We start from the raw sequence: 21,558 nt of genomic DNA, 5'->3' as shown, positions 1-21,558 counted from the left end.
TAGATACCACAGACACGGTATAGATACCGTCATGGTATAGATGCCGACACGTATAGATACCACAGACACGGTATAGATACCGACACGTGTAGATACCACCGACACAGTATAGTTACCGACACGTATAGCTACCACCGACACGGTATAGATACCACAGACATACCACAGACACGGTATAGATACCACAGACACGGTATAGATACCACCGACACGGTATAGATACCACAGACACGGTATAGATACCACAGACACAGTATAGATACCACCGACACGGTATGGATACCACAGACACGGTATAGATACCGACACGCTATAGATACCGAAACGCTATAGATACCGACACAGTATAGATACCACAGACACGTTATAGATACCACCGACACGGTATAGATACCGACACGTATAGATACCACCAACACGGTATAGATACCACAGACATGGTATAGATACCACAGACACGGTATAGATACCACCGACACGGTATAGATACCACAGACATGGTATAGATACATACCACTGACATGGTATAGATACATACTGTACCACTGACATGGTATAGATACATACCACCGACACGGTATAGATACCGGCACGGTATACACTCAGACATGGGAAAGAATTGAAACCCAAGCATCGTGCTTGGAACCGAGTGCAGGAACCTTTGAAGCCGCCCCAGACAGAGTAAAGCTCATTCATTCATTTGGTTTACGACGCAGGGCTGTTCATGGGGACGAGCAGGAGCAAAAGGAACTTTTCCATGACTCCTCGTGAGATGAGATGAGCAATTCCTGCCAGACGTACGCATCATCAAAAACGAGCCAGGTTAAAGTCATGTTTGGTTAACTGTCAAACACACAAATGAGCTCCCACTGAAACCGACTATTCCACCACGAGCTTGGGGGTGACATCACAATATGGCCCCCGGCCAAACCCAAAGATCTTTCCCCTCGCAGAGGGGTATATGACAGATTTGGTCGTTGTTATCGTTTGCTCAGACAGCAAATGAGACTTTGGTTATTTTAAAGGCGAGGAATTATCGACGTGCCGCGGAACATGTGGACTCACGTCAAATGGATGCTCGATTGTTTAAAGTTCAGTAGAAATCATTGCAATTATTATTAGTAATTATATCTAAATATGCGATAACTAATACGAATGGAATTCTGCGTCGTTTTCTGAGACGTTTCTCTTCATTGGGTTGTTAAAATAGTATCATGCTGAAACACTTTGATGATGGTTATGTGTTTTTAATCTTAGGGGTTATTAATTGGGCTAGATCTAAAGGAACATCTTACATCAACAAGCTAAACTCCCACCAGCTTATTTATGTATAATGGCTCAGTTTTTCTTTTTTTTTCTTAAGTTTTCAGGAACATAAAAGTGTCTGTGAAATATTATAGAACAAAGCACATAGAAGTTTTGTGGGCAATTTTTTAAGAACCCGTCCAAAACCATCGACAAGCCCACAATGTGTTGAGGTGCAATGCGTTGTGATCTTGTAAAAATTGTCTAGTTTTGAAAATTGTTTGGGCTTAACAAAGGTCTCAAAGCTGCAATCCATTTGTGTGTGTGTGTGTGTGTGTGTGTGTGTGTGTGTGTGTGTGTGTGTGTGTGTGTGTGTGTGTGTGTGTGTGTGTGTGTGTGTGTGTGTGTGCGTGTGCTCGCATGTGTGTGTGCGTGTGAATAAAACATTACCAATCGGCATGCTAGAGTTGTTATGTTACTACAACATAACTAACACAACTGTGGCGGTCGAAGGGGGGGTCCGGGTTCTAATCCTGAATAGAAGATCAAAGTTACGAATTGCAGCTTTAAGTGGTTAATGAGAAACGGGTTATATCGCTAAAACTGGACTCACCTAAGGGCAGTAATTCCAGCAAGCATTACAATGGAGAGCCGCAAGGCATCATGGTCTATGCGAAACCATCAAATTCAACTCCTCCTCCCCTGTTGTACCTGTAGCTGCCACCCCCGGACAGCTACAGGTACAACAAACCCGGAAGTTATGCAGGAATGCCTACTGAGTGTCAAAAAAATACTTTCTGGCCTTGACAGCCCATGCATCCAAACAGAAAAGTCATATCTGATTGCATTAAACAACATTAAACAATGTTAAACTCACTTTGCATGTTGCTTTGCCACTCGATGTGCCATTTACTTTAAGCATGCGCATACCCTCTATAGGATGGATACAATATTTCAATTGTATTAATGACAACTATGATGAGCGGTGAGACAGTGTTGAAACAGGACACTTATGGCCTGAGGTTATAGGCCGAGATCTACAGCCTTATGCATGTTCTACAATTAGCATGCATGCCCTGCCTACTGTGCGCTGAAATGCCTTTTGCTCTAGAGTCACTGAGTCCTGCTGACTAAGCACACTCTGTCCGTATTGGGTGGTCAGTGGTCACTGCAATATTGTACACGCCAATGGCATTTCCTTGTATGAATCTCATGCTTGGCAATACATTGTTCGGGATGTTGAGCCCTTCTCTGAGCACAGACCAACTCACTTACTGGGGCAGGTTGGATGTCCACACTTTGCACTGGAATGGTCTGTAAGATGATCCTCATTTCACCAGCCTGGGGGCCCAACAAATGCCACAGAACAATTTGAAATGAACAGTCTCATCATAGTCTGCTTTCTACACTTTTAGTTTAATTCAATTTCAGTACAAATTACAATTAAACTGAGATTTGTTCATGTTCAGCTCAGCTTACCCTTAAAAACTCCAAGGGGTCACAATGAAATCAAAAAAAGAAGAAAAAAAGATATAATAAAACATACAGAAACAAAATGTGAATGTGACCAGCACTGGCACAACTGAACTGGATCACAGAACTTCAATGACACAACACAAAACGATGAAAAATGATCAACGATTCATGTAAACGACAATTGTCGTTATTATCGATGTCAGCACAATGAAGGCTTAAATCTCCCTAGCGTGACCTCCTCTCCATTCCTCGGTTTATGGAGATGAGAGATCTTAAGGAAGGCTGCTAATGTTGAGGAGATGTTTCCATATCATTACCGGTTTCCAGTGTCACTGTCAGACCACGTTCGCATGTCGTCTCTGAATCTTGTGGTGTTTTGTGTATAGCTACGGCGCATTTATTTGATCGCGTCCGTCTTTGGATCTGCCATACGGAATCAAAAGCCACTATTCTATTCTGTTCTACTTCTGCCCTATTTTGGGCATGTCATTTTAGACAACGTTTCCACAAGCTCACAACCAGTCGCGATGTGACGTGTTGTGAGCTTGTAGATCATTCACGGCGCTAGACCGTCATATAAATCAGGGTTATGCGGTTAATATGACCTTGTCTTCATTCATTTTGGGGGGTGGGGTTGACCCTAGTCGATTTGCTTAATGTGCAACATTGTTTTCTCACTTAAACAGTAAACAAACCAACATACAGTAAGTTTATACGGGGTATCTGCACATTTCTAAAGTTACGATCTAAAGGACTTTTAAGACTTCTACCTACAGTATCTTTTTAGATCTTGTAACTAAGCGTTGATGCTATGACTCTTCCCTCACATCCTCCTAGGACACAGGAACTGTGTCTGGGCGCTCTGCTTCTGACACATGTAATTCTTTCAGTTTTCATTTTACCCCCGAGGGGAGACGTGCCCATGTTCCCCCAGCCCCGTTATCTCTCAGTTTAGAGTTAAGCTTGGGGTTAGGTTTAGGGTAAGTGTTAGGTTTGAGGGAACACAGGTACACTCCCAGTCCGAGTATGTATGTATATTAAAAAGTCTAGAAATGTTTGACCAGTGGTGGAAAGTAACTAAGTACATTTACTTAAGTACTGCGCTTACAGTACAATTTTGAGGTGTTTATACTCTACTTGAGTATTTCCAATTTCCAATACTTTTACTTCTACTCCACTACATCTCAGAGGCAAATATTGTACTTTTACTCCGCTACAATTATTTGAAGACTTTAGTTACTAGTTACTTTGCAGATTTGAAAATAGCCGATCTACAAGCTCACAACGCGTGGCATTGCGACACGTTGTGAGCTTGTAGATCTGCTATTTTCAAACATTTTAGTACTTTTACTTTTGGTACTTCCAGTACATTTTGATAACAATACTTTTGTACTCTTACTCAAGTAAAGTTTGAATTCCAGACTTTTACTTGTAACGGAGTACTTTTACATTGCAGTATTGATACTTGTACTTAAGTAAAACATTGGAGTACTTTTTCCACCACTGTATAGGTACACTCCCACGAGCATACATATTTAAAAAAAGCAATTTGCACTTGTAGTCGAGAAATATTTGACCAGGAGTATCTACGTTACTGACTCAAGAACTGGGGGTTGAGTACTTTGTCCACTACTGCTAATAGATATTTATATCCAATCAGTGCAGTCTATGGTTGTGTGAAAGCCACACTGATTCCATTCTCTGCTCATTAGTAGTGCTGCTTATGGTCCATGAGACGCTGGCAGGGGTCCAGCAGCGCCATCTGCCTCTTATTAATGGTGGTGACCGAGGAAGCTGGATTTGCACAGGCTAATAACCGAAGGCAAGGCAATGTGAAAGCATCTATATATAAAAAAAGGGGGGAAAATGTATAAAAAAAAAGTTCCCCCGTTGTTACCTTTGTGTCATGGAAAGTTATCATTTAGTGTATTCTTTAGATTCACCTTTAGTTTTTTCCTTAGGCAAGATTGCCACCTACTGGTCAAAGCTGAGTAGGCCTACAGTTCAAAGAATTCTATTGTGCAGCACAAAATCATTATGTTCATCTACCTATAGGCCAGGGGTCTTCAACAGGGGGTCCGGGACCCCTAGGGGGTCCTCAGAGATACTATAGGGGGTCCGCCAAATCTTTGTGTGATAGGATTTAGTTTTTTTTACATTAACCACTTGAACCCTACAATTCCTTTTCTGAGGGAAACATTAGCCGAAAATAGAAGATCTACAAGCTCTCAACGCCTCGCACTGCGAGGCGTTGAGAGCTTGTAGATCTGCTATTTTTGGCAAAGAGGCTATAGGTGTAGAGGGAAAAAAGAGCAGACTAAGTAAAAAAAAAATTAATCTGAAACACACACAATACAATATAGAGTAGGGGGTCCCTGCTTCATCTCTCTCTCAGCTAGGGGGTGCTTGGCCTGAAAACGTTGAAGACCCCTGGTATAGGCTATATATCATATCCACCTATACCAACCATAACTACTGTTCTTTGCATAACATATCAACCTTATTTGTATGCATCACTACGTAGGTGTCCAAGTGTGCATGTCATTATTAGAATGACCAAGATTATGGTTACTAAATGCAGACATATCTTGGTCACTCATTCTCTTGTTTTGTTTCTTCTGTTTGTCTTGAACTTAAATGTAATTTAGATAGCATGTCATTTAGCTAGGTTCGTTGTCTATCTGGTATCCTATAGTGTCAATGTTCAGATTGTTGTTCAGATAGGATATTGTTTAGACAGATGCATGCTAGGTTCAGGATTGACCTGGGATCCTAGTTTCTTGAGGCTTGATTATTTACCTTGCTTATTGTAAGCCGCTCTGGATAAGAGCGTCTGCTAAATGCCTAAAATGTAATGATAAATTGAAGAATTAAATGCAACATGTTTATGTTCAGCAAAACCCCATCCTAAAAAAAATCTCTAAAAGAAGCAGCAGCAGCAGTCATTTTCCCACTCAACCTTCCCAACAGTTTTCTTCTACCGACAAATGTGTTTTGAGGTTTATGTGCATAGCAGGCCTTGTGCCGATAATTGGAGCCAGCCTGGGACAGTTAGTATCATATCTGTTTCACTGACTCATCCCTGCTTTGTCTATAAATTCTCTCTCATGAAATATAGTAGCTTGTGTGTGCTGTATAATTATGACATTCTTGCATTGTTTGATATCCATGAGAACGGGTGGTGTGTGTGTGTGTGTGTGTGTGTGTGTGTGTGTGCGCTGTGTGGTCTGTGGTGCATGTGTTGATGGACTGTACCCAGTGGTGGAAAAGTACTTCAATTTGTTACAAGAAAAGTAGCAATACCTCAAGGTAGAAATATCCTGTTACAAGTGAAAGTCCTGCAGTCACATTTTTGACTTGAGTAAAAGCACATATGTATTGGCATAAGAATATACTTAATACAGTGTACGTATTATGTCTTATAGTTGAATTGAGTACAATGGACCACAATGGAAACAGGCTATCCGTGTTATCCTTTTAGCATAACCTTTGACTGTACTACGCACAATGCTAACAACCTTGTTAATAAAGTATTCCATCAATCAATCAATCTAAAAGTACAAAAAAAGTGTCCAAATCTTTCAAAAGGATCTAAAAGCACACAACGCTGCGCATTACAACCCATTGTGAGCTTGTAGATCGGCTATTTTAGCAGAGGAAGTATAAAATAAGGCTTTAAGTGGTCATTTGTTTTGTACAAAGTAACTTGTACAAAGGAACTTGTTACTAAAGTTTTAAAATCATTGTAGTGGAGTAAAAAGCACAATATTTGCCACTCAGATGCAGTGGAGTAGTATATGTGTGTATATTATGTATCGAAAATTTAAAATTCTCAAGTGACGTAAAAGCACCACAAAATGGTAAAGTACTCGAGTAAATTCACTTGGTTACTTCCCACCACTGTGCACCATGCATTACGCTGTGCATACAGTACATGTGTTGCAGGCTTTGTCCTGAACCAAATGGGAGACATCAGGGACTGACTGTGCTGGCGTAGCACGAGGAACTGTCTTAGAAGGAAATATTCTGCATCTTGCGGTCTTGTTTATTTTCTCACACAGATCTGGCTACACAGGTTGCGGGGCTGAGCGTGGTTATCCAATGTGGAGCCTTTGATCTCCGTGCGTCTCTGGGGTCTGCAATCTGAATTCTCCCCCAGCGGACCCATCTAGACGGATTAAATCATACATAAAGGGATCAAAAAGACCAGATGTGTCATGGTTATAAAACAACAATAAATACGAGGGATTTTGTAGTGTTTCGGACAACGGGCATAAGTTATGTACAGTGTAACGCAAAGTGACACAAAACTTGCCGTCTCCAAAGGCAACGTTGTTTTGTGAATGCATTTCACACATGGATAGAACTGGCCAAACACAGCATTTGCTTACAAGCGCGGTGGGATAGCATGTGGGTGTTGCCGCAGCAACCAAGACAGCACCACCAGCTTTGCTTTATGGGGAAATTGGGGAGTGGTTTGTGTATGTCCCTGACCAATCGGATTGCTAGGCTTAAAGCTGCTACTGGGCACCTGTAACTGTAAGAGAGAGGACATTAAGGCATATGTAACAAGTTACATATCGTTGCTGTCGGGCAGAAACCTCTTATCTCCATATTTTAACTTTTTGTGTTTTTTTTTTATCATACTACAGCGTCACACAAAAGCATCAAAAACAGCAGATCGACAAGCTCGAGCGTTTTGAGCTTGTACTGTAGATCTGCTACTTTTGCTATGTTTGAATTTGAATGCTGAAAAGTAACAATTTTGGACATATTATGAGGTTTCCACCCGACCCGAGACGATATTAGGCCACATAAATAATAAAGTATGACGTCTAGTCACTGTGTTTCCCTGTGAGGGCAGAAAGGCTGCTCGGTATGTGTGCACCACCTGTGTGAAGAATGGAGGGGAGAAAAAAAAAAAAAGAGATTTTCCTCTCACCTTGAACATGACGAGTCAAACATTTTTTCGGAGATCTCGATGGTCTCGCGAGCCAGCCAGGGCCCTCCTCGGGTTTTCAAAAGAAGCAGTTAAGCGGGAGCCTTGTTTTTTTTCGGAGAAGTCCACGTCATCCATCATCCGAGGGACTTTGAAGTTACTCGCGTAGTAACGTCTCAATCATTTTGATTGTCATTTCGGATTTACGGCGGCTTGCACGCTCTGCTGCCGTTGCCATGATGCGGCATACCTGCTTTAAGTATGTGGATTTATGGGAACTCCTAGAGTGCTAGCGCAGATGAATGCTCGTCACACTGAGATGAAGTACATTAAAGTGATTCATCTGACGAGTTTAGCTTCAGACACCCGTGCCGAGCGAGCTCCCATATTGGTTATTTATGTGCCCGTGTATATCCTGAATGTCATGTACCTTGGCCAGGGGAGCAGTGAATTGGAAAACAAGTGTGCACAAAATGGCACCAAAATGGACATTTTTGGTCCATTTAGTTCCATTTTGTATATTCTCAGAGTTACAAATGGTTCAAAAGATTTATCAAGGGTGCTGTAAGTGATATTTTTTGGTTAAAACTAAAGGTAATTTGTTTAATAAGTTACAGCTCTATAGATATATAGCGATAATAATTGCTATAGAATTGGTTCAGTAACAGGAGTCTCCCTGTCTCTCAAGCTTTTTAGTGAACAGAAAATACATTTTCACGTGGATTGACGATTTCATCCATATACTGTTCCAGTGCCAATTTTGTCTGCTCATTTGTTTTAGTTTTTTGTTTAATACATTCAAATTTCACTTCTGATTGGATGAAATGGTAAAATGCAGTATACTCTACTGTGTGGTACTTGTCTGCTCTCTGGTACATTGTTGCACAGTTACAAAAACAATGTTAAAAGTGTTTTTTTTAATTATCATTTTTTAACAGTGTAAGGTGACAGGCAGAAAATCACAGTTTTACATGGCATTCTAACAATGTGCAAGCCATTCCAACACATCCCCGAGACACAATGCAAGAAAAGCCTGGGCCTACGATAAAAATTCAAATAATTTACAAATATCATCCAGTGCATGATTGCTTGAAAACATTTAAGACAATGGGCTATTCGGCACAACGAATTTACAGAATCACTACTCAAAAAAAATCATTGTCATCGATATCATCTACAGTCAAATGCTTTGTGCCTTCATTGTGGTAAAAATGCATTATCATAATATTAAACTTTAGACAAAATATTACACTTAAAGCTGCAATCCGTAAGATGAATGTCCTACCCTGGATTCGAACCGCAGTTTCCCGTGCGAGGGACAGCATTTGTACTGCTGAGTTAAGACAGCCGCTTGGACAGGGGAGATATTGCATGTTGAACTTCATGCCATACCTCTTGTCAACTAGTAGTGGTCCTAGCTGGTGTTCTACATTTCTCAACGAAAGGGAGACCTCCTCCAACCACAGCAGTTGTGTTAGTTATACTGTGCTAGACATACTCTACCATTACAGATTGGTGAAAAGAATATTTTATCCTCTAAAAATAAGTTTTGGATTGCAGCTTTGACACAACATGCAGCACGTCTAAAAAACGAAACAAAACACCTAGACTTGCCTTCACTGACTTGGGTAATTTACACCAGTAGTTCTCAATATTTTTATTTTTTTTACAAGATCTGTGTTTTTAAATAGTTTCAGGCAAACTCAGAGGAGGGAGCGCACACCTGTGTTGATGAGGTGCTGACCACGGCAGGTTAATAGTATTGAAAAAGGATGAGGCCGCACAGCTCTTAGCCACGATGCAAAAGTTTATTAAAAGAAGCCAACGTTTCGACAATGAAGTCTTCCTCAGGGTTTTAAATATTCAACATGTTTTAAGTTTTCAAGATATTTTTTGAGAATTTGTGATCTATAAGCTCCCAACACGTTGCGATGCATTGTGAGCTTGTAGATCGGCTATTTTCAAACAGCCCAATGTATGTAAGGTTAAAGTTGTTCAACTGATTTTGATGCTAAATTAACTCATTTATATGTCCCCCTGGAACCCCCTCAAGGACCCCCCCCCTGGAGGTCTCCCAGGGGGGACTGGACTTTGAGAACCATTGATTTACAACCTAAATACAAGGAGGAGCAGGGCACTCAGTAGACTGACCACTAGGTGGCGAGAGCTGGAGGGTGCTGCTGAGATGTGGAAGCCAAAATGGTCCTGTTGTGTGGCTCTGCACTGGTCGCAGCCGCTGCCGCAGAACGAACAGGTGGACATGTTCTGTCGCCACTGAGACCCGTATGACCTCACCGTCCTCCGCCCTGAGAGAGATTGAGGAACAGAGAGATGAAGAGCTTATATTTTTAATCGCTGATTGAACCACACTTTGATGGGCGTGATAACAGTCTTAGAGCCCCAACCAGGGAGAACAAAATCTAGAGCGGTGGTTCTCAAACTTTTTCATGCCAAGGACCCCCCCAAATTGATATGCATTTGGCCACGGACCACCCATCTGAAAAGGTTTTGTGCCAGGGACCCCCAGAAGAGAAGATTTATGTTTAAAAAAATGTTTTCAACATTAGTAGTTAACATAGCATCACAATCATTTTAAGCACTCTATCCAGTTATATGTTGGTTATTCAAAAATAGCAGATCTACAAGCTCACAGCTTGTACATCTGCCATTTGTTTTTAAATACTTTGAATAATTAAAGTTCTTCTCTTCTGGGGTTCTCTGGCACAAAAAATGTTCAGGTTTCAAGTGGTTAAAAGCAGGAACACTGTTAGATTTGTTTTTGTTTTTTGTACTGTAATGGTGGTATAACAGCAGTACACATTATGATGATGATGATGGTTATGAGAGCGGTTTCTTACATGTCTCGTAATAATCATAGATGACAACATTGGCATCCTGGACTCTTGCCACCTTGTATTCCAGAACCAGGGGGATTTCTATGCACATCTCCGTTGTTGTCACCTGAAAGCAGAGTGAAAATAATGCATGTGTTGAATGACAGCCAGACTAAAGCATTTGCATAAATGGACTGCATATCGCACCTTTCTCCAAAGCACTCTCTCTCTCCCCAGATAGTCAGAATTCATCTTACATGTATTATTCATATAAAATGAATAACTTGTTCTTTGTTATTTTATTATTGCATTATTGACTTATCCTATAATTGTATCATTCTAATTAGCAGCCTATAATAAGACTTAAAAGCAATGGTGGTTTTCATTGTCTGGCACTGGATGATCACGATCAAGTGAACATGTGTCTGAAAAGGTTGGCCACCCCTGGGGCAGAAGAATCTACCTGGGAACCCGGTCACCGGTTGGACCATTGGCTCTCCCAGTGTAAGTGTCCCTGAGCAACTTAACTCCTAAGAGCTCCACCCCCTGTGTGCTCATCAGAGCCACCTGAGCAGCCATGCTGGGTGAAGCAGTGAAAGCCATTCCCCTCCCCAGGGGACCAGAAAATGCTCCCTTTTCCCATGACCATATCTTTTTTTTTTTTTTTGCCTTTATGGATAGGACAGTTATGCGGACAGGAAATGGGGAAAGAGAGATGGGGAGTGACATGCAGCAAAGACCGTCGGGATCGGGACTCGAACCCACGACGCGCTGTCAGGCTACAACTGAGCCTAGGTGCCTGGACCGCTATGCCAGCAGTCCAGGCCCCCCATGCCCTTATCTTAATAAATAAAAAATCACACCCAGTGTGAAGTGAGCGGTGTTATTTAAGGTCATCACAGTGATGGAAGCTCACTTTTTTTTTTAAAGTTTTTTTTTTTTAAGTGCGTGGTGCTATTTATAGGTTATGAATTTCATCATGCGTCTCGCTAGCCAATCACAGTACTGAGCAAAGGGTCTGAATACTTATCAGCCAATCACAGTACAGCGAAAGACACATTTTCACGACGGAAAGTAAAACTTTCCAACCCCACTTATAGGAGCGGCTACACCGCTCAAAAATAAGAACAGAAAGGGGAGACGGTCAGAGAGAAATGAGCTTGCGTTTGCGACAGTGTTGATTTTGACAGCAGATTTTGCTTTAGTTTTAGTCATAGTCTTTTGAATAAAATTCCATTTAGTTTTGGTCATATTTTAGTCATCTGAAATGTTTTAGTTTTTGTCTAGTCTTAGTCGACTAAATATCATAAGATTATAGTCGACTAAATCTACAGTTTAGTCGACTAAAATGTATTTTGGCGGTGCCTTGATGGCGTCGTAATGGCTGATTTTACACTTGGTTGCATGCTGAAAATAGCCTATCTACAAGCTCACAACGTGTCGCAGCGCGACGCGTTGTGAGCTTGTAGATCTGCTATTTTCAGAGTGCAACACCCACACACAACCAAACATAAAATGACTTGTCTTGTAGTTCTACTGGATCTCTTCTCCACTAGTCCCTGTCCAACATTTTAGTCTAGTTTTTCTTTGTTGACGAAATTGTCAATATAATTAGTCTTAGTTTTAGTCATCGTAGCTTAGTTTTTATTTCGTTTTTATTTCGTTTTTCGTCAGGGAAAAAAAGGTAGTCAACTAACATTTTTCGTCATAGTTTTAGTTGACAAAATCAACACTGGTTTGCGAGTCAAAAGTTGTCAGTTGGAATACCTCTCTGGGAGATGAATGCATGAGACACCACTCAGAAATGCCATGGTGTGTGCAGGCACTCCTTCTATGCCACTGTACAGAGTTCATTCACAGAAAGTAGAGGAGGACTTACAGAGTCTAAATAGAGGATGACTTTTCCCGCGGGCATCTCCACCTTCTTGATGACGTCATTGGTGTGTACTCCATCCTGGGCCACGGTGAAGCCACTGAGCAGTCCCACCTCCATGACCGCCATGCCCGTCTGATTCACGCCCTGGGTCCTCGACAGACTGCACAGTAACATGCTGACTGTTCATTTCACATTTGAGAGTATGTATTTAATGTAATCAAATGGAGCCTACATTTGTTTTACCGTTGTTTTATTTGTTTTAGAAAAACAGTGATTTTTTAAATAACCTTGAAAACATTGAACACCACAAATATTCTCTTATGGGGCTCCCTGGCACCAAATATTTTCAAATGGTGGTCCGCAGGCAAACACATATATCAAACATATCATGATACGATATATACAAAATATCAAATGTGAGCTTGTAGATCGGCAATTTTCAAATAGCTGAAGTATAGATTAGAGTTAAACTAGTCCATACCCGTGGGGGGATATGCACACATGATCTGGCAACCCGGGAGCCAGCGAACACAAAAACGCTAACAAACAGCCAGACAGTTGGGGAAAGCGAAAAACGGGCTTCGCTGTTCCGTGCACATGGTAATGGTCAATGGCTGTGTGCAAATGCAGATCAATTGCTCCAGCCACTGAGGAGAACCGGGCAGAAGAGATTTTGGCCCTCACACCACCCTCACAGAACTTTGTAGAATGCTATATTAACTCATTTTGCAGAGAAACCCCTTCAAGGACCCCTGGAGAACCAGAAGAACACCACTTGGGCCCACCTGGGTCCATTCATTACTGAGTGGAACCTCTCACCTGGTACAGATGTGCAGATAGGCCATAGAGTCATATAGGTCATTTAGGTCCACCTCCAGATGGAACGCCTCGTGCTCGTGGGCGTTTCTTCTTCGTCTCGCCAGCCCTTTATTTTCTATGTTATAAAACACGTTGAGCTGGGAGAGGAGGAGGAGGAGGGTGGAGAGAAAAACAAGAAGAAAGAGTCCGTGAGAGACTGTCCGTGGTCAAGTGTTTAACTACTTGAACCAATATACTTGGTTGTCTAGCAAAAATAGCCAATCTACAGGATCACACATTTGTTGCGTTGCAATGCGTTGTGAGCTTGCCGATCTGCTATTTTCACAGAATGTTCGCCTATTCTCGCTAGGGTGCATGTGGTTAAGTGTTTATCGCTCGAGAGTATAAAAACAGCAGGTGGTCAAAACACGTGAATCGATCATAGCTGAAGGCAGTCGTGCAACCAAAACCTGTGCTTTGATCAAAAGTTTAGATTACAGCATTCCTTGACTAAAATGTTGCAGGAAACATTGATGGGGAGGTGACTACCTAATAAATGATGGATTTGCTTTTTATAGCACAGAGAAGCCCCCCCCCCCCCCCCCTCTTCTCGAGGGGTAGAGAGAGGTGTGGACATGCAAAACACGTGGAATAAAGCAAAATATTAGTCTGACTGAAACATTTTGTCCGGCCAAATTCTGTAGATCAGCTTCTTCTATAAGAGACATGCTGACTTCTATGGAATCCAAATGAATGAAAACAGGCCATGTTACATGTAAGGGTTTTAGTTATTGTCTTCACTGTTGTATTGGTATGCACCCTGACATGCATTTATCCAGCTCAGGTCCTGCTGTGGAGACCTCGCTGCCACTGATTGGCTAGGCACCTTCAATCATCCTGGACCAATCACGGAAGAAGACCTCCTACTGTATTTAAGGGCTGTGAGCAGCTGTGTGAATGGACCCTTTGCTAAACCCCACCCCAAAAGCGATTGTCCAATGCCAGCTTAGCAACCGTTGTTAGCCTGGCATAGGTCTGGCAAGCTTTCGTCACCTGCCATTGCTGTCAATGTTGTTTCGCCCGCACACACACAATCATTTGCAACATAATAGCAAGAATAGGAATACCACGATAACGCAATGGGGACAATGAACCACGTACCCAAACCAGTTGGAGGCTGCTTTTCACAAGCTGAAATCTGCACTTAAACTGCAAGCAAGGCTGCATGGCGGTGTTGTTGAACACATACACAGCTTAACGTCAGGAAAGTTACACGACTCACTCGCCCAGGTGGTGTCAATAATAGGCTACTAATCACCGTAATCGTAACAAAATTCAGAATCACAGCGCTGCCTGTTTCGGATTCTGCACGTTAAAGTATATTCATTCATTTGTTCGTCTATTTATTAACTGCTACTGCAGTCTTACCCTGCGGTACATGAAAACTCCGGTTACAGTCATGGATCAACTTCAACCTGGTGTTTGCACTTTCTCCATTTACGGTCCGTACATCTATATAAACGTTCAGATTTCAAATATAAAGTGCTTACCTCATGGCCACGGATGTTACAATTATGCACGGGACTCTCAAAAGTACCCGTATATTCTGTATTGTTCAATAAAAAGCATTTTAATCCGATCAGTGGCCATTTTCTCATAATGTATCAGAGTGCAATACACCTACACTCAGTTGAAAGCATGTGGAGAAAATGGACACCGATCAGATTAAAATGCTTTTTATTGAACAATACGGATGATACGGGTACTTCTGAGAGCCCGTACATACATGTAACATCCGTGGCCATGGGATAAGCCCTTTATATTTGAAATACGAACGTTTATGTAGATGTACGGGTACTACGGGCCATAAATGGAGAAAGTGCAAACACCAGGTTGAAGTTCATCCATGACGGTCGTGTATCCATGGCTATTACTCCCTCTAACATTGTTTTTAGTTTATTGAAATAATGTCACGCACATTTGTCCAGTGCATAGCCTACTGCAGGCCTTGTTGACTAGATTTAGAAGAGATTTTAAAGCTCTTGCTCCTGAAATGATCGATTATTTTTAAGGGGAAAAGCCATCATTTAACATGCAAGTCAATGGGTGAGAAGCAGAGTTTGCCAGACGCTGCCAGGCCTGGGTGTGACTAACTTCGCACCACCAATCACAGAGTGGAGTGGGTGGGGCTTAGCGAAGGGTCCATTGGCAGTGTGTTACATGCTGTCCTCTGAGTGCTGTGTTGCAGTAGGGGTGCTAAAAGTTTGGTAGCCCTCTGTGCTCTACAGGTGCCCACATTTTGAGATTGTGAACCTGCTATTTTTCTGTTGTCCCATAGTTTCAAACAAAACCCTGTGGTATGTATTACAAACCACCAGCGCCAGCTTTTTGTAAACAAACCTTTTGCCTTATTTAGATTAGAACAGATAGATTAGTTTAGATCCCCATTGTACTTTTTGTTTTGATGTAGGTTAGGATAATTAGAGGGTTAAAAGTAAGGATAAGTAGGTTGTTTTGTTTATTTATTGGTTTGCGTCTGGGGTTTTTCCATTATGTAAAATACATTGTACAATGCTGTATTGAAATTCCTCTTAAACTTAAAAGAAACCAAAATAAGGTCATTCAAAAAACAACAATTCACTTTTCAACCTTATGTCACGGTCCTTTCACTCCCTAGACTAGAGGATCCTAACAGGCCATGAACTGGATTTGACGCCATGACCTCGGGACTAGATCTGTGTCAAGTGACTGCTGCAACGACAAACCGCATCTCCTCTGGAGGTGCGGTTTGTAAGGACTAGCTATCGTATTACCAACCCAGTGCATATCGCATAGCCAGACAATCAGAGATCTCTACCTGCTCTAAAGTCTGAGACACCAGCAGCTGTGCCTTACCTAATCTCTGAAGACAGATTCAGAGCTCCGCAGCTGAATCTATCGGGAGCTCCAGTTAACAACTCCTGCCAAAAACGTTTTTGGTAATAACATATTTTTTACAAAAAAAAAGTCTAAAATGTTTCTTTATTTTTAGGGTTTTTTCGTTTTTCCGCTCGTCACAAAGAACCAGGAGATAACATTTTCCAAAAAGTTGCTGCTCCATTCACTTCAATGTTAAAAAATAAACGGACACAAATATTACATTTTCCCTATGTTTTACCCTTTAAACCCCTGGCAGAGGCTACAGACTGTTCTAGAGAAACTCTGGCAGTTTCAGTTAATGTTAGGAATGTAAACAAAGACACGTGGACCGGAAGTGGAGGGCTGAGGGCGGACCTAACGGCCAACATCCTGTTATCCACATTCTATTGGGAGGTCCCCCCCAGAGTCAAATTCAACGGGGGAAAAAACGGCAGAGGGCGCTGTTTTTTTCCCTTTTTTTGACTATGGGTTCCCAGATTGTGCGTTACCTGAAACAGGGCGAACCCTTGTCCCTCTGCGGTCACCAGGAGATGCAACTCTGATCCATCCGTTTCAATCTGAAAGGTAAAAGCAATCATCAAACTGCTGCGAATGACGTCATTTATAACCCTGTGTGTGTGCTGCTGAATATTTTACAGCGGTTGGAGAAAAAGGTAATTTTGGTCTTGAAAGTCCTTAAATTGGCACTTTATAAATGTGCAGATATACCCTGTATGCACTTCTACTGTGTGTTGGTTTGTTTACTGTTCAGTGAGAAAACAATGTTGCACGTATTAACCCATTAAAACCGTGGGAATCTGTGTCATTTTAACTTTGTGCGTTGGCTATTCAAAAACAGCAGATCTACAAGCTCACAGCGCGTCACTTCGTGCCGCCCTGCAAGCTTGTAGATCTGCTATTTTTGAACATTTTTCGAAAAAGTGCGAGACCTACTGATTTAGAAGGCATTTGTAGAATCGGCCTCAGGTCTTAATGGGTGAAGCAAATCATCAGGGGACCTCCCCAAAATCCTTTGAGCCCCCCCCCCACCCCCCCACCCCCCCAACCTAGTGAACGGTATTTGAGACATTAACAGGGTTTACCTGTTGGCTCTGGTGCAGCAGAGCGTTGGTGCGTTCGATGTGGAAGTTGGCCACGGTCTGTACACGGTCAGGGTTCACGGTCTGTACCCTGACCGTCATGTCCATGTCCTGAGACATGCTGTAGACGGCGAACTGGGACAGCGCCTGCAGAGCCAGCACTGTGTCCTGCATGGGGGGGGGGGGGGGGGGTCAAAGTTTGCGTCAAAGTTCGACCTCTGTTGGCAGTGGTGTAAAGCCCAAGCCTCGTATCAATAGTAAATACGTCCCTTCTCTCAGGACATGTCCCAGCCACCTTCAAACATGCTACTGTCCATCCATTAATCAAAAAAAAAAACCTAGACCCATCTATTCTATCCAACTTCAGACCTATCTCCCAGCTACCTTTTCTATCTAAAGTCCTTGAAAAAACAGTTTATATCCAATTACAATCATTTCTAACCAATAATGGCCTACATGAAAAATTTCAATCAGGTTTTAAACCGGGCCATAGCACCGAAACAGCCCTTTTAAAAGTTTTTAATGACCTAATTTTAACTGTGGATTCTGGTAGCCCCGCCATTTTGGTTCTGCTGGACCTCTCGGCGGCTTTTGATACGGTGGACCACAGAATCCTGCTCTCACGACTGGAAAATCAGGTTGGCATCTCTGGCACGGCCCTAACTTGGTTCAGATCATATTTAACTGACTGGACTTTCTCTGTCCAGCTGGGTGAGTTCTCATCTCCCGCAGCCCCTCTCACCTGTGGGGTTCCCCAGGGCTCTATTCTGGCCCCCCTACTGTTCCTATTATATATGTTGCCCCTCGGATCTATCCTCTCTAAACATAATATTGCCTTCCACTGCTACGCAGACGACGTACAAATATACATGCCACTTGCGTCTAATAACAATAATTCCTTCACACCCTTGACCAACTGCCTAGATGACATTAAATCCTGGATGAATGCAAATTTCCTACACCTTAACAACAATAAAACCAAAATCATCATCTTTGGACACCACCCCACCTCACCTGTCAACTCCCTGGGCCCCCTCACCTCCAATATCCACAATAATGCAAAAAACCTAGGTGTTATTTTTGACAGCAACTTCAAATTTGACAAACAGATTAGCTCAGTCATAAAAAACAGCTTTTTCATTTACGACTCCTGGCCAAAATCAAACCATATCTCCCCCTCAAACAATTTGAATTAGTAATCCATGCCTTCATCACATCTAGGATTGACTACTGTAATGCACTATACTATGGCATCGACCTCTCCCTACTCAGGCGCTTACAACTTGTCCAAAACTCTGCTGCCCGCCTTCTCAGAGGTATCAAAAAATATGACCACATCACTCCAGTGTTGGCCTCTCTCCATTGGCTTCCGGTAAAATACAGAATTGATTTTAAAATGTTATTATTTGCTTTTAAATCCATCAATGGTCTGGCCCCCCCATATATGGCTGAACTCCTAACACCCCATAACCCACCCAGAGCACTAAGGTCTGCTGACCAGTCATTGCTGACCGTGCCATCAAACCTAACCCTCAAAACCAGAGGTGATCGCTCTTTTGCGGTGGCAGCCCCACAGTTGTGGAACAATCTCCCCCTCCACATCAGATCTGTTCAGTCCATCCAGATATTTAAAACCTTACTTAAAACCCATCTTTTCTCTCTGGCCTTTAACCACATCTAATCATAAAATGTCCTTTTTGCTGATTTGTTGTATTGTTTTCTTTTCTCCGTTTTTGTTTTTGCTTTTACCTGTGCAGCACTTTGGTTCAACTGACGTTGTGTAAAAATGTGCTATATAAATAAAGTTTGATTGATTGATTGATTGATTGAAGAAGACATACTCAAGTACTGTACTTAAGTACAATTTTTTGGTTATTTTTACTTTACTGGAGTATTTCCAATTTTCAGCACTTTTACTTTTCAGACATGGATGATATTATGAAACATACATTAACCACTTCAGCCCTATTTTATACTGTACCTAGGCTATTTGAAAATAGCCGATCTACAAGCTCACAACGTGTCGCGGTGCGACGCGTTGTGAGCTTGTAGGTCTGCTATTTGAGCAGTATTGATGCTTTTACTTAAGTCAAAAATTAGAGTACTTTTTTCCCACCACTGTCTGTCGGTTAGAGCTCTGACCTGTGTGGATGAATGACCTCCCAGGTGATTGCGTTGCTGGCTCAGCCACTTGGCCAGAGGGATGCCCCGCTCCGGCCGCTCCAGCTTGTGGAGAGCGAGCAGAACGTACGCAGCCATCTCCAGGCTGGTGGTCCTCGGCTGCCATGACGGCGTCAGCCCTGCGTCCGACGAGCCCCAGAACGGTACGCCGTCTAAAGGTCAGGATCAAATAAGTCAACATAAACACACTGTAACGTATACGATAACAGCATGACATGACCTTTATGAAGTTAGGTCTTGCTCTTTTGGACACACATCCGTTTTCAACTTTATTTCGCAAACAAAACGGAATGAGGCCAAAAACAACTCCACTCCATTTTGTACTTCGTCACACAACAGTGCTCCGCACTTTGAGAACCACTGCTGTAGGTATGGCCCTGAAAGTGGTCAATTCACTATAGCGTGTAAATGAAAAGACATCATGCCTCAATACATGGCAATTACATGATAATCAGGTTGGGGTGTGCCACTAAAGTGCACTTAGTGGAGGATATCAGCAATCAAAATGAAACCTAAAGCCAGAGACCTCGTAGTGTTACCTAACGTGAACATAATATATTCAAACAATAACGAAAATAACCGATCTGCAAGCCCGAGGTTGTAGATATTTTGTATTCTTTCCTTTTACATTTTTTATAGTTTTCATCTATGAAGTGCCCGAAATATGGATTATCATTTTTTTTTAATAATGGCTAAAAACAATTTGTTCGATTAACTGTTGCACTCCTCCTCCGAACATGGCACTGTACCTCTCATCTCTGCTCGTGCCATGAGCTGCTGGAGTGCGTCCTCTGCAGTGGTGCTGTTGGCCAGAGCCAGACTGTAGCTGACCAGACACAGGCTGTAGTTGCTGGAGATCCCCAAGCTCAGCCTGGTCTCCAGGAAGGTGAGAGCCGCAGACACCTGGCTCCCATACTGGCTCTGATTAGGAAACAATGGGAGAGGGTGGTACTGAAGACTTGTGGTCAAAACATTCCTTCATAACGTAACGTATCAGTAATAGGTATCCACACTTGATAATTTGCATTGTATTGTTTCCTGAAGCTGTATTTTTGAGTGGTGCCGAAGGCAACCACTCCTATACATGACTTTGTCCGTGTGTCCGTATGTATGTATGTATGTATGTCTGTCCACAAACATTGATGACAACATCAATATGGGGGTCAATACGGGGCTCATCAAAGGCACCACTCACTTCACACAGGGTGTGATTTTTAGCGGCGCTAGCCGCTCTATACCTTTAGGTATAGAGCGGATATTAGCCCTCTATACCTGGCTTTTGCGTCAACGTTCTGATTGGTCAGGCTCGCCAAGGTTCTGATTGGTCAGGTCCGTCAACGTTCTGATTGGTCAGGCTCGCCAAGGTTCTGATTGGTCAGGTCCGTCAACGTTCTGATTGGTCAGGTCCGTCAACGTTCTGATTGGTCACTATTCATGACATCATAGTGATGTCATGAATAGTAACATAGTGATGTCATGAATAGTGACCAATCAGAACGTTGACGGACCTGACCAATCAGAACGTTGACGGACCTGACCAATCAGAACCTTGGCGAGCCTGACCAATCAGAACGTTGACGCAAAAGCCAGGTATAGAGGGCTAATATCCGCTCTATACCTAAAGGTATAGAGCGCGAAGTTTGTATATCTGCTACAAAAAGCTACGAAGATAGAAGCTGATAGAGTGGGTACCTAAAGTTTATTTTTTAGGTACCCACTCTATCAGCTATGACAGATCAGTTTTTGCCACTTACCTTGGAATGCATTTGGTGATTCGCTTCCAATGGCACTATTTAGTGCCACTGGAAGCCTTTTAATATTGTTTCTCTAGTAGAAACCGCTACCTTCACACAGGTGTGATTTTTTTATATATCGTCATCACATCACTCTTCCAACATCATTGGGACAAAGAGGTTTGTATTCGGGGGCTAGGGGGGCTGAGCAACGCCTTCTGCACAGCTTCTTCCCTGCCGCTAGTGAGCTTTAATAACACTGTGATAAAACAACTGAGGCACAACACAACCCTTTGTGCACGTGAGATAATACAAAGAATAGTGTTGGCCAGTTTGCTCAACGTCCTCCCGGTGGGGGCTCCTCACTGGCAGGTGAGTCAGTAGGATACAACAGCAGCGACAACACAAAATGTGTGTGGGGAGGAATTAATTGGCATAACGACTAAATTGGGGAGAAAAAGGGTTACATTTTTTTGGG

The 21,558-nt window shown here is 42.4% G+C and overlaps 1 protein-coding gene across 1 annotated transcript in view; it reads right to left on the bottom strand.

The window, feature by feature from the left end:
• Positions 1-9,697: 9,697 nt before the first annotated feature.
• The window catches only part of cd109 (CD109 molecule), a 45,413-nt gene continuing 33,552 nt past the window's right edge, over positions 9,698-21,558 (bottom strand). The window contains exons 26-33 of the mRNA XM_084082056.1: positions 20,097-20,268; positions 19,309-19,499; positions 17,170-17,334; positions 16,576-16,644; positions 13,190-13,326; positions 12,374-12,530; positions 10,519-10,621; positions 9,698-9,966 (exon numbers count right to left, since the gene is read on the bottom strand). Of these exons, the coding sequence (XP_083938182.1) occupies positions 9,767-9,966; positions 10,519-10,621; positions 12,374-12,530; positions 13,190-13,326; positions 16,576-16,644; positions 17,170-17,334; positions 19,309-19,499; positions 20,097-20,268 (1,194 nt within the window). The 3' untranslated portion in view covers positions 9,698-9,766. The remainder of the gene's footprint in view (positions 9,967-10,518; positions 10,622-12,373; positions 12,531-13,189; positions 13,327-16,575; positions 16,645-17,169; positions 17,335-19,308; positions 19,500-20,096; positions 20,269-21,558) is intronic.

This window comes from Gymnoscopelus microlampas (assembly GCF_963454915.1).
Source record: "Gymnoscopelus microlampas genome assembly, chromosome: 16".
NCBI lineage: Eukaryota > Metazoa > Chordata > Actinopteri > Myctophiformes > Myctophidae > Gymnoscopelus > Gymnoscopelus microlampas.
The sequence above is the reverse complement of the archived record's forward strand: the minus strand, read 5'-3'. Positions and strand labels throughout refer to the sequence as shown.